The sequence below is a fragment of the Chaetomium globosum genome, genomic scaffold (assembly GCF_000143365.1).
Source record: "Chaetomium globosum CBS 148.51 scaffold_7 genomic scaffold, whole genome shotgun sequence".
Lineage (NCBI taxonomy): Eukaryota > Fungi > Ascomycota > Sordariomycetes > Sordariales > Chaetomiaceae > Chaetomium > Chaetomium globosum.
This window is the reverse complement of record NT_165982.1, coordinates 1,347,535-1,363,280: the sequence shown is the minus strand read 5'-3', so window position 1 is coordinate 1,363,280 and position 15,746 is coordinate 1,347,535. Positions and strand designations below refer to the sequence as shown.

The 15,746-nt window shown below is 55.8% G+C and overlaps 7 protein-coding genes across 7 annotated transcripts; 3 read left to right on the top strand and 4 right to left on the bottom strand.

Moving 5' to 3' along the window:
* Positions 1-796: 796 nt before the first annotated feature.
* On the top strand, positions 797-2,029 carry CHGG_10026 (uncharacterized protein; the record flags this gene model as incomplete). Its single annotated transcript, XM_001227952.1, has 1 exon — positions 797-2,029. One exon carries the CDS (start codon positions 797-799, stop codon positions 2,027-2,029), a length of 1,233 nt encoding a protein of 410 aa, XP_001227953.1.
* A 765-nt stretch (positions 2,030-2,794) lies between these two features.
* On the bottom strand, positions 2,795-5,009 carry CHGG_10025 (uncharacterized protein; the record flags this gene model as incomplete). The annotated part of the gene is made up of 6 exons (XM_001227951.1): positions 2,795-3,167; positions 3,231-3,285; positions 3,402-4,400; positions 4,460-4,583; positions 4,641-4,705; positions 4,769-5,009. 6 exons carry the CDS (start codon positions 5,007-5,009, stop codon positions 2,795-2,797), a joined length of 1,857 nt encoding a protein of 618 aa, XP_001227952.1.
* A 689-nt stretch (positions 5,010-5,698) lies between these two features.
* On the top strand, positions 5,699-6,452 carry CHGG_10024 (uncharacterized protein; the record flags this gene model as incomplete). The annotated part of the gene is made up of 2 exons (XM_001227950.1): positions 5,699-6,137; positions 6,244-6,452. 2 exons carry the CDS (start codon positions 5,699-5,701, stop codon positions 6,450-6,452), a joined length of 648 nt encoding a protein of 215 aa, XP_001227951.1.
* A 918-nt stretch (positions 6,453-7,370) lies between these two features.
* CHGG_10023 (uncharacterized protein) lies at positions 7,371-8,563 on the bottom strand (the record flags this gene model as incomplete). Its single annotated transcript, XM_001227949.1, has 2 exons — positions 7,371-7,960; positions 8,134-8,563. The coding sequence occupies 2 exons, from the start codon at positions 8,561-8,563 to the stop codon at positions 7,371-7,373; spliced, it is 1,020 nt and encodes a 339-aa protein (XP_001227950.1).
* Positions 8,564-8,841: 278 nt separating this feature from the next.
* Positions 8,842-10,272, top strand: CHGG_10022 (uncharacterized protein; the record flags this gene model as incomplete). The annotated part of the gene is made up of 2 exons (XM_001227948.1): positions 8,842-9,786; positions 10,237-10,272. The coding sequence occupies 2 exons, from the start codon at positions 8,842-8,844 to the stop codon at positions 10,270-10,272; spliced, it is 981 nt and encodes a 326-aa protein (XP_001227949.1).
* Positions 10,273-10,366: 94 nt separating this feature from the next.
* On the bottom strand, positions 10,367-11,819 carry CHGG_10021 (uncharacterized protein; the record flags this gene model as incomplete). Its single annotated transcript, XM_001227947.1, has 3 exons — positions 10,367-10,426; positions 10,486-11,183; positions 11,288-11,819. 3 exons carry the CDS (start codon positions 11,817-11,819, stop codon positions 10,367-10,369), a joined length of 1,290 nt encoding a protein of 429 aa, XP_001227948.1.
* A 1,417-nt stretch (positions 11,820-13,236) lies between these two features.
* CHGG_10020 (uncharacterized protein) lies at positions 13,237-15,077 on the bottom strand (the record flags this gene model as incomplete). Its single annotated transcript, XM_001227946.1, has 5 exons — positions 13,237-13,495; positions 13,610-14,001; positions 14,061-14,452; positions 14,535-14,751; positions 14,823-15,077. 5 exons carry the CDS (start codon positions 15,075-15,077, stop codon positions 13,237-13,239), a joined length of 1,515 nt encoding a protein of 504 aa, XP_001227947.1.
* Positions 15,078-15,746: the final 669 nt, after the last annotated feature.

The following is a 15,746-nucleotide window of genomic DNA, read 5'->3' as shown; positions in this document are numbered from 1 at the left end:
GAGGGCGAAATCAACAACTCGAACCTTACTTGTAGATTGCACTGCTTCGTTATGCACCCGGGGGCACGGTGCTGAGATTGCTGACGTGATTCAGATCCCGCGGCGGTTCATGTTGTCGGCGTGGCCAGTCTGGTCCTATCTGCGAGACATCGCGTCAGTGATGCTGCTGTTTTACGATAATACGAGCTGCGTAGGTACTTCGTACATACCAGGGGCTCGGATCCCGATGATTCCGCGACATTTCCGACTTTTGTCTCTCCCCGGGCACGGTCTGTCTGGATGGAGGCTGGAGCCGCCTTTCCTCTTCTCGCCCGAGCCAGTAGGTAAGGTACCATCCGGTTCCGCTGTGTGGTACCTCTGTACGGACAGGTGGTGAGCCATCCCGTGCCCGAACCCTTCTTTCTTCTGCGCACGCTTAGGCGGTTTCCGTTTTGGGGACACGGCAACATCTTGTACGGTTGCACCCAACACCGTGGGGGCAATGGAACCTGGATCATACGATGGGGTAGGCGCTTCGATTGGGAGCCAGCAGAGCAGGCGACTTGCCTGTGAGAGGTGCCGCGGTCAGAAACTCAAGTGCAAAAAGTCCGATGTTCCCGATTGCTGTCAGCGTTGCAGGAAAGCAGATGTGCAGTGCAGCTTTGAACTAGCTCTTCCACCGGGACGAAGACGACGACGACGGCCTCGTGCCGATCCTCCTTCGCAGTCCACCAAAGCCGAGTGGGCGGCCATGTCTGCATCAGCCGCCATGGATGTGGTGGCGGCGACGACGGACACGACGACTTCCAACCCCACCATGAACAACCACTGGAACCCGGCCATGGATGTCACAGTGGTGCAGCCCTACCACGCCAGCGAGAGGCCAGATTCTCGGTGCTCCGTAACCGCACCTAGCGATCCGTTCGAGGACGACGGCGTCATAGATAGTTTGCTCCACGCCGACGATGCCTTGGCGGGGGGGTTGGACCCGTCATTCAGAGATCAAGTCGCAGCCTGGTCTGCGGCCTTGACGGGCGACGGAATAAAACACTGGGACGGGTTGGCCATGGCAGACCATTCGCACCACGCCATAGGAAATTCCGCGGATGAGCAGCCCCTGGCGGTTGGGACCGCTGAGTTTAGGCCGGCGCATGTGACCACGTCAAGACATCCACCGACCACACCGCCCATCCGGTCGCAACCACAATTGACAACTTCACCGGCATGCATACATGCGTCTGCGCTACGTGAACAGAACGAGTACCAAACAGTCAAGGGTAGTTTGGCTGCACTGGTGCGGAGGGCGGCCGAGCTCTGTGACAATATGTACGACCTCCGCATCAGGTACCACGACGGCCACAGCGAGCTGGACCCCCCTGGCCATTTCCCTATACATATGTCGGGCGAGGTGCTTAAAGCAGCCGACGCTTTCCTCCGCCTACTTCGTTGTTTCTTCTCGGACGAACACCGCGGCTGTTCAACCCCCACTCTTGTGCCCGACCCCCCGCCGTCGACAGGGCCATACTCCTCCTCCCTTGTGCCAGGACAGACGCGGCGCGTCGCTCACGTCGCCGACAGGCCCGCCGCCCTGACGCTGATCGCGAGCTACCGACGACTTCTCGACCTGTACCTGCTCTACTATCAGGGCGTGTACGAGTACGTCCGCGACACGGATTCGGCCCGGCGCCGGAACCAACCCATCTGGAAGGACTTGAGCGTGGGCGGCGCGCCGCTCCGCGACTTTGGCGACCTGCACATCAAACTTGTCATGCAGGCGGCGGCGCGCGTGCTGGAGGACATCGAGGGCGCCCTCGGCCTCGCGGAGGGATGTCGTGTCAGCCGTAGGTCGGTGGATGAAGCTGGCAGCGGCGGGGACGGGATTCTGGGCACAGTCGTGACGTCTCGCTTCGTCGAACAGTGCATTGCCGAGGGAGCCACCGGCGGCTCTGAGCAGGGGCCCGGTATCACGGCCCGCATAAGAGACATGGCAGCCGGGTTGGCGGCGCTTCTCGATGCGCCTGATATCGAGCGCTCTAGCTACCTGTTTTAATCAAGCTGGAAAGAATAAGTGGTCGTGCAAGGGGGAGTCTCGTTCCAGGCCGGCCTGGCGTCACCCATGTGCTTGACGTTTTGCAACCACGCTGACAGGTTGCTGCACGCCCTTGTGCGGAGACCTTACCAAAGTCAATAGCAACGGTTCTGAGATCATCAGAGGGGATCAATAGTCGAGAAAGGGGCCTTCAACCCCCCAGAACGGGCCCTCCGGTCCGTGAAACATGTATGTACATACTTAGATATTGTATATACGGGCGCAAAACTTGCGAGCTATTACTTCGGCGCGCGTCGGACGTCGTTGGCGGAAACGGAACAAGCTAAATCATTCGACGAAACAAGACGTTACCCATTCCAACCGCTAGTGAGATCAAGCCCAAGGTTTTGGAAGTTGCCCTGCAAAGCCCCCAAGCAACAGTCAAACGGTAGTGAGGCAATTCGATTTTTATTATCATTTTAGCGGAGGGGTCGACCCCGGTAGCCGAGGTCTCCTTATTCACCGTTCAATAACGATAAATCCCAAGGCATGTTAATGAGGTAAGTACTAGGTTGTTTGTATATTCACCGCGTGCCATGTCATCGATCCCGCGTCCAAGTGGATACCGCTGTCTTGTAGATCAGACGTCCAACCCATCCGGCACCAGGACGACCTTGGCTGCCATCGTTCAAGCGCGGTCACTATATACATTGCATCGCGTCACGCTCGCGAGATCACTTGTAACCCCAGCATTTGCAGATCCGGCTAGATCCATAGCAACCTCACTTAGACACCGGAGTCATCCTGCACAAACGTCTTGGAGAGAGACGATTCGGACCATGCCCTACAACCCGCTCTAACTTCATCCAAGCCACCGACGTATGCTTGGTTCCAGGCCTCGTCCCTGTGCCAAATCAAGATCTGCGCCGTCAGCCCCGAGCTGGCGTGTGACGCAATATGACAGTGCAACAGCCAGGCGCCTGGGTTGTTGGGTCGGAAGGCCAGCGCCACGAAACCAGTGTGGGATAACATCACCGTGTCGCGCCGGGGCGGGTTGTCGTAATTGAAGGATTTGGGCCCGGTCACCGGGTCCCACGGCACCGTCTCCTGCGCCAGCACCGCAAAATCGGTGCCGTGAAGGTGTAATGGATGGTTCGATCTAAGTGCATTATTTAGTGGATGGTTCAGGAGATCTACAAGGCGGCGCTTGGGCGACACCTACGCAAGGAGCGGGTTTCCGTCAATAATCAGATAAATGAAGCCCAGGTCGTAGTCCTCTAAGAGGTATAATTAGCATAAGCTACGGGTAGCTAATAGAACCTGCCAAAGTCAAGCAAACCGACCGTGTCATCTCGGAAACCAGGGTTACCTCGGGCATAATGGGGAAACCTACCTTGGGTAGCAGCATAGTTCACGTTGTCGAGTGAATAGTCAGGGTTTAAGATGGTCGGCCTGCTAAAGTCTAGCCACATCGGGTGCTCGCCGAGTGTCCAATGCTTGTACCAGGGGGGACCGAGATGGCTCGTCAGGTTTGCTTGTTTAGTAGCAGTATAGTTAAGGACGGACTTTGGGTGTACGTCAACCGTCCAAGGAACCATGGGGTGGAGCAGGCGAGCGGGTACGTCCAGGCAGGTGACTTCAAACGGCATCGGCCGGTCGAGAGTCGGAAGCCTCTGCTCGGCGCCATCGTAGTGTACAATAGCCGTCCTGTTATCAGTGACAGCGGCATTCCAGCCGCCGCACTCTGTGCCGGTTCGGATCCAGTAGCTAGCGTCATGGTTAGCTTTCGGCTTTCCTTCGACCACGATAGTATACCGCTGGCCGGGGCTGATGGTAAGTGACGGCACTGTCACGGGCTCGATGGCAACCAGGTCGTTAGCGATAATGGTTAGGTTATGCGCGTCGATAGAAAAGATAATGGGATAGTTGAAGCCAGTATTGACTAGCTGCAGCCGGTGTTTTTTTCCAGGCGTAAAGGTCGTCTCCCAGTATGATCCAGCACAATGGTTCCCGGGCGCAGCCGCGCTGCAGTTGAAGTGCCCATGGCCGTTAACCAGGATGCTGTCCACATAAAACGCATCGCCGGGAATCTCCATAGAGGTGAAGCCGTGAAAGGCGGTATCGTGCATCCAATCCGTGAGTAATACTGGGCCAAGGTCAACGTCCCAGTCGTGGCTAGACGGACCGTGAATTACCAGCGGGCCAACGACGCCATCGGCGTACTGCATCGAGTAGTGGCTGTGATACCAACTATGACCGTACTGCGTGGCCCGGAACCTGTAGGTAAATGTATCCCCGGGTGCGATCGGGCATTGTGTGATGCCGTTCACGCCGTCCATCTGGTTTGTGTTGAGCTGCCGCATGCCGTGCCAGTGAACTGTAGTGCCGTTTCCTGTACGCGAACCAAGTCAGGCCGACGGACCATGTCCTACTCTCTCAGAGCATTCTCACCGAAGTGGTCGTTGTTTGTGACGTGTATCACAAGTTCGTCGCCCCAACATGCCTCGATCAGGGGGCCAGGGTAGGTGCCGTTGAAATATTGGCCGTTTGTTTTGGGGTGGCCATCCGGCGTGAGCTGCAGGATGTCAGCTTGTCGTTCAACAGATGAGCTTCGAGTCCGCGTTGTACAGACCTGAGGATTGGCCCCGACCTCGAGCCAATATTCTCTCGTCACCCCAGGAGGGTACTCCTCTTCATCTGAATATGTGTTAACGAGCGATTCATGGTCTCGGCGCTGGGGACAAACCAAAGGCTACTGACAGTCGGTCAAAATGTCAAACTGTGAAATGGATTCGTCACTGCTTCCAGTGTTACGTTTTCGAATCCAGCAGTCTCTTCTTGTAGGAGTGTTGCATGATTCCCAGTCATCTGGGTATTGACACCCATTTGACAATGATAACCCAGGGTGCTGGGTATCCTGAAGGTCCTGTTGCCCCTGGACACCTAGGAAGCCCGCCGAAATCGCCAGCGCAAACCGGATTGTCGTCTTTATCCAACCCATCGTGCCTCGAGGTTGTTTCCAGTCAGTATTGAGGCCGTTTCCCGCTCCGTGTCTTGCTTGTAATGGAGACTACCTATTTATCTAGCTTTGTATATTAAGACGACGGATGCAATTGGATTCCATCACTCAGGACCCAGTACCTCAAAAACATCCAACCCCTGAGCCACAGCGACTACTTGGAAATCAGGAGCCCAACCAGCTTCTCGTAAACCCTCCTAGCTTGTGTAGGCGAAGTCGACCCGACTGCTGCCGAATGTGGCTTTCACATGGTCCCAAAAATGTCTCGGAGGCCAACCAACATGATCTCTACGGAATCCCCACTCAGCTCAAGTCTTCGGATAGCTTGACGGGATCGAATGATGTCCGCAGCCTTCCAGGATGCTTAGAAAGCGTATTTTCCCTCGGAGCTCGCACTTCGGGGTGTTTAGGTAAGGAACCCGAATCATCTACAACCTTTACTGCCCCGTATAAGCACATGGACAGTCGGTCGGATAGGAAAACCATTACATGTCTCGGGTGACCCGGCTCACCTTTTGACCGCCGCCGCCACATTTATTTTCGTAACGCCGATCGAAGGAGAATTAGTGTGCAGTCCTAAGAAACGATGAATAAAGTTTAGGGTTCAACCAGTCTCGCTAGGCCTCACCTGTTTGTCACCATCACGCCCGAGCTTGTCAGGTTTAATTATCATGGGTCCCCGAACACGAGACTTGCTGTTCTGCGCCGCCGTATCTGCCGTTGCTGTTGCGGCTGCGTCTTGCGCGGCTCCATGCAGTTCGAGCGCCGACCTGCCGCTACCCGTCAGGACGGTCTACCAGTTCGACTCAGAGACATGGATTGAGAACCTTGCGGTGCGGCCAAACGGCGACCTCCTTCTAATTGTTGACGAGAATGTCACATTCCCGGAACACACCGTTGCGCTTTACCGACTCAGTAACCCCGTGTCACCGGAGCCCGAGCTCTCCCTGGTATATGCCTTTCCTCTTGGCACGGTTCTAGGAATTGCCGAGATCGAGCCCGAAGTCTACGCAGTGCTGGCCTCAAACTTCACCGGCAACTTCGCCGCCATTCCCGGAACGGCGAAGCTGTTCACGTTTGACTACAACAACGGCGATCAACCAACCATGAGTGCAGGTGGCTACCATGCCCAACGCCACCATGGGCGCCGACGGTCTCGCGGCCCTCCCGGGCTCCCCCGATACCGTGCTAGTGGCCGACATGTATGCGGCCCTAGTCTGGGCCGTCAACATCACCACGGGCGCCACCACAATCTTCGCGCAGGTACCCGAGATGGCCCAGGTCCGTAACCAGACCAACATGGGCATCAACGGGTTACGTGTGTTCCGTGGCCATCTGTACTTTACAAACAGCGACCTCCGATCGGTGTACCGTGTACCACTAGACGGCTGCGGCTCGGGAGGTAAACCCAGAATCCCGGGCTGAGATGGTAGCGAACCTGACGTCTTTGTCACCCGTCTTTATCGACGACTTTACCATCGGGAGGAGATGGCACGCTATGGGTCACATCCAGCGGGCCCCAAAACGTGATGGTAGCGGTGCGGCCGAACGGTCAGGGCGGCTACCGGGAGCCTGTGGTGGCCGCTGGAGCCATAAATAGCACCGCTATTCAGGGAGACGTGGGTGCGGCGTTTGGGAGGGGGCCCTCGGACCGGGACGTCTTGTACGTTGTTACTAACGGTGGCCTGTGGGGGGCTGGGCTGGGCCTGAATCAGACCGCTACGGAACCTGGGAAGGTTGCGGCGATTGACACTAGGTGTTTCTAACCCAGTCTCTGCATACAGAGATAATGATTGTGTTTTCACATTGTGTGTGGTCGAGCGATGCAAGGGGGGAGGGGGGGGCAATGGCGAGGGAACGGCCTGGGATATGAGTGCTATCAAGATAGAAAGCTCATGACGCTCGTTTATATCGACACAATAATGGCCTTTGACGCTCTACGGTGCAGGACGAAAACTTCAGACATACCATTACCATATATTCCTAGGTATTCTTAACTTCTAAATTATGGCCTCCAAGGGTAAATACTTGCAAGCGAAGGGTGGGTAAGGCAGTTGATAGCGGTTAGATCGGCGGGTAAGAACTGCAAACGTCCCCCCTGGTTTCATTTTTCCTTTGGTCAAAGCACCAACCTAGAAACCTTTGCGTACATGTGCGCGTGGGCCCCTGACGCTAATCAGGGCCTTATTCACAAGGTGAGGTTACGGTGGCAGAGAACTTGTATTACGCGGAACAGAAGTAACAAGCCTTCCCCATCTTCGTCCTAACATCCATATTCTAGAGGCGTTGAACCTCCTATAGCGTTTGTATCATCGTCCATATCTCTGCTATCCGGGTTCGCACTTACAAGACGTACACGAGCTTTTCAGCAGACACACGGTCACTCTTCAACTCGGACAATCCTTCCTGCACACCTTGTAATCCTCCAGGCCGCAAGTGCACCAACGGGCCCAACCTTAGGCGGTCCTGGAACAGCAATGCACTGGCGAGCTTCCAGAAACGAGTGGCAAACTCCAGATCTGCAGCGTTGGCCTCACGCAGCGGGCCGGCAAGATGGGTCCCTTCACCGAAGGAAGAATAGCCAGAAGTCCAGCCGTGTTGCACGTCGTCGCGGGGAAACACATCACCGAGGGGCAGGGAGGCAGTATACCGCGCCACACCGGACCCACGGGAAGTCAGGGCTTCGGCACATATACGGTGGCTGTTGCCCTCGGCGACGCAATCGAGGGCGAACATAAGTCCGTCGCCTGTTGCCGCGCGAATGGCTGGCCCGCATGTCTCGGCGTCGTGGTAGTCGAACGTATGGTGTGCCCCGAGTGCCTTGACGAGTTGGGAGTTGCGTGGCGAGCAGGTCGTCAACACCCGGCAACCCGAGAGCCGTGCCAGCTGCAGGGCTATCATTCCGGTGGCGGTGGCGCCGCCATAGATCAACACTGACGGGCCGAGTTGTCGGGGTTGAAAATCCCCCGACTCCGAAAAGGGGGGCAGCGGCAGTCCCAACGAACGGTACAGTGCTTGCTCCGTTAGCGTTCTATCCATTCTGCAAGTTGCATGCATCGATCCTAGCTGATGTTAGGCTTTGTAAAGGAAACCAATGAGGGCGTACCAAGGCCACTAAAGTTGATCCCGACGGCTATGGTCGCCGCTTCGGCATCACTGACGTGTTCGGGCACGCGCATGGACAAAGCACCCTTCAGGAGAGCATACTGGCCAAACGCACCGCTGGACGGATCTCCGGGTTTCATGCCGTAGCACAACCCGGCTACCCGGTCCCCTGGCACGTAGTCTTGATCGACGTTGCCCCCACAGAGGACGACGCAGCCCGCAACGTCGCAGCCCATCGTGTGCGGGCTGCTCTCCCCGAAAATGGCAAGTCGTTTATGGTCGGTCGGATTCAGAGCAACGCTCAAAACTCGGATCAATAGGTAGCCTGGGCGCACCGTTGGCACCGGCGTCGTCGGGTCCAAGTAGAGTCGGTTGGGACCACGCGTCCTAACTGCCACCATAGTGTCGGGGATTTTCGGAGCATCCGTCATGTTGCCGAGGCCTAGTTCGTAGTGCCGCCGCTGCTCTCGTCTTTGAATTGGTCCTGAAATGTAAACCAAACAGGACTTTTTGGAAGGGGGCCAGACACCTCCTTATCCTTCAAGCCCCGGTTCCACGCCCCGAATCTGTTTTAGCTTTTGGCCACTACATCTCAACGCCTTTCGATACGTACCTACCTAACCTGCTCTCGTTGGCTCCCATGGCCTGGGCGGAGACACAGCCTGGCCTTTGGCAAAGGCCGCTCGGTGAAAATGAATCTATGATCAAAATGATCGGCGATATGGGTCGGGCGTCGGGTAAGGATGTGTGGTCCATCTCGGCAGCGGCACGTTTTGCTGCTTCTGTCGAGCCCAAGCCCTTAACACAAGCCTTGCGAGACGGATGGGCTGCGCTCCGCTTCCGACACCCATCCATTGCAACCACTGCTGACGGCGACACCCTACAATATCACGTCCCTGATGCCCAACGACTGACAAGATGGCTGGATGAAACCTTCATCGTGGTGCGCGGCGAATCCAGCATCGACGGTATTCTGGGCACGCTTCCGCCACGAGCATCCGCATGTTGTTATTACCTTGAGGATGCTACGGAGGTGATATTGCAGCTCTCGCACTGGCGCACTGATGGTATTGGGGCCTTTTACCTATTAGGGGCTTTGCTCAAAGCGACCATCGACCACCTGAGGGATGAGCCACATCACTTCGCCTGGGGCCAGGAGACAGTTCGGCTTGTCCCTAGCGTCGAATGGGCTCTGAAATTACCAAACAGGCCAACGGAGGCCATCGAAATGGCCACAAAAGCATACCTGAATACTTTGAGCCATGCCCACGGTGCTCTGGGCATCCCGTCGCAACCCATGCCAGCTGCACAAGCTGCAAGATTACCCACGCTCTGCTTTTCCGTGAATAAGACGGCCGAGCTGCTGTCAGCGTGCTCCCAACGGGGCATTCGCTTCGAGTCGGCGCTGCACGCCTCGGTGACAGCCGCAGCGTACTCGATAGCGGGACCCGCCACAGCGTCGGGGAGCAACCATCACAGCAGCACCCTACGCCACAGCCTCCGGCCACATCTTCCCGCTCCGTACCACGGTGTGGCCGGCGCTGCCGGACTCTACACAGCTGCCTACTTTGCCAAAGTACCGGGCACCCAGTCCTGGCTAGACAACGCCCGGTACTACGAGACCGAGTATGCCAATGGCGCCTCCCCGGATCTGGTGTGTTCCCGGCGCCAATACGCGCTTGAAATGAAAGCCATCATAGCCAGGGCGGCTTCTGATAATCGAGATCCGCCACCGGGAGGCCTGGACATGTCGTGGGTCCCTGGAGTGCAGGACCTCGTGGATACAATCTATACGGAAACCCCGAATGGGCGCTTCCTACGGGTTGAACGGGTAAGCATGAGCGTTGATGTGCTGTCACGACACATCTACGTGTTTGCGTGGATCTTTAACGGCCAGATCCAGTTTCGGCTGGCCTTCAATAAGGCTTTATACGATGAGGGATTTGGCGACAGGATATTAGCGCTGGTAGCGCAACACTTGACCTCCAATCTGCTATGATCGTGCACTCGGCTCCGCACCTTAGTTTCCTACCTAGATATCAAAGTTGTGGACGATCCATTACTGTGCAGCAATTGCTAGTCTGAACTTGTGACACCTAGGTAGATACCTATCCTGAGTTACGGAGTGATCTCTACGTAGATAGGTAGCCTGCCACGGCCGGGCACTGTCTCTTTACATGGAGGAAAGAAAATGGGTAAACTCTCTTTTCGCCTCGACCAGCATGTTCTCCATGTCAAAGTGCCAGATCTTGTGAGCACGCCACTCGATGTCCCGCAGGCATTTCTCGGGGTCGCTGCCGCAGTCGGGGTTGGCCCATTCGTATGTCTTGCACACCTCGCGTGAGCTGCGGACCAGCCATTGTGTGCGCTCCCGACGAACAGCATTGTACGCCGCCAACGCGGCCGCCACAGTGGCGCCCTTCCTCCTCTCCCCGTCCTTGCGGTTGCCCTGCCTGGTGATTTCCTCGGCGGCCAGTTCCAGCACCGTGGCCAAGGCCAGCCCGTCCTCAATACCCATGCCCGCGCCGGCGCCATGATGCGGCGATGCCGCGTGTGCCGCATCCCCAGCAATGCACACACTACCCGAGGCGTACGTAGGCGCCGGGTGCTCGTACGTATCAAAGATAGCCCACTTGTCGAGCTTACCACCCTCCTCCACCCCCGCCTCTAGCAGCAGGCCGGTGATGGCGCGCACGGCGGGCCGCCAGCCGGCGAAAGCGGCGCGCACCTCGTCCCCGGTCGCCGGCGCCACCATCGCCCCGGGGCTACCACCACCCTTCTGCTGCGCCCAGCCGCCCGGCGCCGCCGGCGCAAACGCGACGATGTTCATCAGCGTATGCTGCGCCACGGGGAACGTGAGCAGGTGGGCCCCCGGCCCCGTGTGCATGCACTGGTTGTGGGCTTTGTCCTTGCCCAGTACCGCTACCGCCCGTTCCATGCTGACCAGCCCCCGGAAGGCAATTTGGTTGGCGAAACTGGGGTACGAGGCCGGGTTGCTCTCGCCGAAGAGCACTTGGCGAACGCGCGACTTGATGCCGTCGCAGCCTATGACTGTGTGCCGATGACAAGGGAGATATCTTGGTTAGACTACGTGTCTTCAAGATCTGTCATGATGTAGCTGTGGGGGAACCTGGGACGGACGCGCCGGCACTTACTGACGTCGGCGGTGGCTGTCGAGCCATCCTCAAACCGGAGAGTAAACTCTTCCAGCTCCTCATCAAAGGTGTACGTTTTGAAACGTTTCCCAAACGCCACCATGTCTTTAGGCACATGCTTGACCATTTCGTCTAGGAAGTGGGCGCGATGACAGGCGTCGAAGCCCGTCGTCCCAGCATGTAACTGGTAAAGCTGCGTCTCGCTGAGGTCGGCATCGTCGTCCGTTTGGCCTGGTCCGCATCGATACCCATCCACATACGTGTAGTAGGCACTCTCATTCTTGGTCGAGACGGCCTGCATAGCCTCCAGAATGACCGGGTTGAGCTGCGCCATACACGCCTGCGCGTTCGTCGTGAAGGCTACGCCCGCCCCGATCTCGCGGAAGTTGGCCGCCTGCTCGTACAGTCGCACTGCGATGTTGCGGCGTGCGAGACCGAGTGCCGTCGCTACACCCACAATTCCACCGCCGATGATGGCGACGCGCATGTGCCCGGGCTGAGAGCCTCCGTTGATGTTTGGGCTGTTATTCATGGTAAGGTTTTAACGGCGTAGAATGTAGCAGCGGCTAGTTGGATGGAAGTTGGGTTGTATTCCAGGAAGAGAGATTGACTTCGCTTAAGACGGTGACCTTTTTCGTTGTACTATTGACAGGATTCCCAAGTCCACCGGCTTGATGATAATCGGCGGTACGGTCTCCGGTACTCTTACCTAATGAAAGGCATGTATCCATGTATATTACGTAGGGACCCAAAAATAGAAGATCAGGTCTGTTCAATCCCGCTTTCTTTCCATCCGGTGATCGGCTCTCCTCAGAACTCCAGAGGCCCTCTGAATGACAGCAACTTCGGGGGTTTCGGCGTTTGTTTGAGATGGCGTTGGATAATGGATCCAGGTACATGTATGTACCTGGGACTTTTTCGGAGCAAAAGTACACCCGGCAATTTCCCTCCGGAAGACAATCCGGGTTGCGGTTGGATAGATACATGTACGGGAGAGATGAAGGGACAATACCCTGTCTGTCGGCAAACAAAGCTCTACCCTCATGAACTTCTTGTTACACCCAGACCAATCACCTATGTTATCGTGATGGGTATTTATACCTTGATACTCTCGTCGTCGCGAGCGAACCCACCTACGGTACATGTAACTAACCCCTGGCGATCCACCACTACTATAGCAGGTAGTACCTTACCATCTCAGTAGTACCTTACCTATCTCACACCTGCAATTGTTAGGCAGCGTGATCCAATAGCTTTAACCTTATGGCTTGTGATGATATCGCGCGATTGACCCTACTACGGTTAGGGGTCTTCTCAAACATCAGCCCACCAAGTGTCTTTACCTGCGAAACAACCGTCTGCCAGTTAGCAATCCTCCTATCCCGATGTGTAATTATGGAGAAACAAGTGTCAATCGTTCGGTAGGTATTACATCTCCATAGAAAGAGCCGGGAGATTTGAAAACGGCAGAAGTACAAGCGGATGAAGTGGATGTTAGTGATGGTCGAGCGGATTACGAGGGCGTGAATGATATGGCTGGAAGCAATTGACTCAATTTGAACCAGACGCATCAGACAGGTATCTAACTACCTAGGTACCTATGTACCTAAGTGAGCCTCGAGCCAGAGCGTGCTTGGTAACCATTCGATGATTGCGATACCGACATTGGAACGGACCTTTCTAATCAATCTCGCATAATAGTTGGTAATTTTCAAAGCCTTCGGCGCCATGTTATTCTCCGAACAGGAGAGAGGTCTAATGACATAGATACCCGAGACTTTGCTAGGGGCTAAACACCAGAAATGGCGACGCCCTGACACAAACAAGTAATCGAACTCATCATGTACTGTGCAAGGCTATTCCGCCATGGGAGCCTCAGGCCACATGAGCCCCAAACGCTCAACAATTGATCTGGTGGTCTGGTCCCAGTGTCCAAGACCGGTTTTGCCTTACTCGAGTGGGATCGGGTGGTACCAGCTGAACAACCCATTGGGATCGTACTCCCTCTTCAACGCCCTCAAGCGAGCAATATTGGCATCAGACCAAATGGCTCTGGCGGACTCATCGCCGTGAGAAAAGCCCACATAAGCATTGAGACCATCCGGAGTACCAGCGGTAGAGGATAAAATATCGCGCAACTTGGTGGGCAAGTCCTCGATGTCGGCTTCGGTCGTAGTGGTGTTATCTCCGTACAGAAACCCAAAGGTCCTTCATTTGTCTGCGTTAGCCATGCCCTAATCGCAGATCTCATGGTGCAACGACCAGCTCTCATGGGGCAACGACCAGCAAGCCAGCCAGGTAGGGAAGCAGGATTGCACATACTGATGACCGACCGCCTGCCGCCACGGGTACGCAGTGTAGTCCTGCGCCCGGGCAACAACCGCCTGGTTGGCGCAAAAGTATCCTCCGCCTCCGCTGTGGCTCATCTCGGGATATTTAGTCACCATGTAGTCAAACTGCTCCGCCGCACGAACGTGCGCGTCCACGTCGATGGTGTTGAGAGCTACGCCGTACGTATCTCCCCGTACGCCACCCGGGCTGCAAAGGTCCGCAGCGGGGTTATTGCCTGAGAAGTAGACGTTCCGGTTCAGACGATTCCATGGGACCTGCGTGAAGTTTCGGCGAAGATCAGTGCCGATATCCGTGAGAAATTCAACATCTCGCCGCCCCTCGTCCTCCGACCCGGCATAAACAGCATTCACTTTTAAGGTTGTCTAGGAACAGGTAAGTCAGAGAATGTGTTACCGGGGTTGTGGGCTCTAAAAAGACCTACGGCATTAAGAGTGCGGTTGAACCCTAGTCCGGTAGCCAGGCACAAGGGAGCGGGCATCACGCTTTCGATCCGATCGTGTAGTGCTTGGTAAAAGGCCCTTATGCTGCTCATGGGAAACTCAAAGTCAGCATTGAAGTTGGTCCCCCCGGCGGGGGCGTCGTAGACACGGTATGTCGCATTAAGGACGAAGCCGAAATTGAACCCGGCGCCCCTAAGCCCCCAGAACAATTCCGGATTTGAGCTTTCCGACACCTCGACCACGGTCGTATTTGGCAACATAAGGCGAGCCGAGAGCATGCTGTCGTGCATAAGACCATGAAGCCCTTGCAGTCGCCCAATACCGGCCCCGAGGCTGGCGCCAACTATGCCGACACAGGATCCGCCTGCGACCGCTATTTGATGGATAATAATACACGATTGTCAGCAAGAGAACACGGGGGCCAGAAACCTTGTTTGAAGAGGGCGGACACGTACGGAAGTTTTTCCCCACTGCTTGCAAAGCATCAGAGACGTCTTTCATGACAGCAGCCCCTCCGATAATCATTGTGCTAGACTCCACATCGACATCCACATGAGAGAACGCTTCCGTGTAAATTGCCAGCCCGTCGGTCAGTGTTTCCCAGCCGGTAGAGAAGCCGTGGCGAGGACCGGTGAACAGGAAAGGAGTTCCGGTCGACGTGGCACAGGAAACCTAGATGGCACGTACCGGTCATGGTCAGACGCGCGAAGGATTGTGTACACCGAGCTGATGTATGTACATACCGAAGCTTTGACATCTTGTTCGTTTGCAACGGCGGCCACAACGGCAAAGGTAGGCTGGTGGTTACGGTTCCATCGAACCGTAGCGTTGGCAAATCTGTCATCGCCACGCAGATACACGGAGCCCTCTGGAGAAAGAGAAGAATGGAGGCAATCGATCAGAGAGTCCGTATCTCTGGCGGCTGGCGGACCAGCAGCACGGCCGTTGACGCCTGCGGCCAGTGCCGCCAAGAGAGTCGAGACACCAAGCAGCCCCATGTTGGTGTGGAAGGAATGGATGTTACGGTGTACAGGGAAAGGCCCGCTCGAACATGCGTAGGAAGAAGAGTGTTTCTGAGGTTAGATAGATACATGTACGGTATGTAGTGGGAATTTGCATATTAAGAGTCGAGCCGAGTCTCCTCCGACTCTAGGTAGGCAGGTAGGTACCTGAGGGATATTGCAGTCTTGCAGCTGGGATCTACCCCACCTTCGCCCTGTTGCCGTTTTCGTGTCTTGCTTGAACAGCCTGATCGCAAGGTTTCAGTCTTTCAAAACCCCGAGGAACACTTTTGACGACATGCTCCGGGGTTTAGAGGTTCAAACGACACGGTCACTCTACTACACTTGTGGTCTATGCTTAGGTATGCTCCGGGGCTCCTTGCCATATGGTATGCACATCGGTACCCTCGGCTCTGGTAAGTTACATGTGTACAACTCCAACTTCTCGGTTTCCGAGTTTCCGGGATGGTTTCTTGTTTTCCGAGGCCCCACACTAATATGTTTACAGTTTCACAAGATAACGCTCCGTGTCTAGTACCTAGGTACCTAGTTAGCAAGTTATCAGATGCCGCACACCAACAGGGGGAGAAATTGAATTAAAATCACTGCCCAAGGTATTATTCGGTATAGTAATGGTCCCAGGCACCTTCTGGGACGTAAACAGGA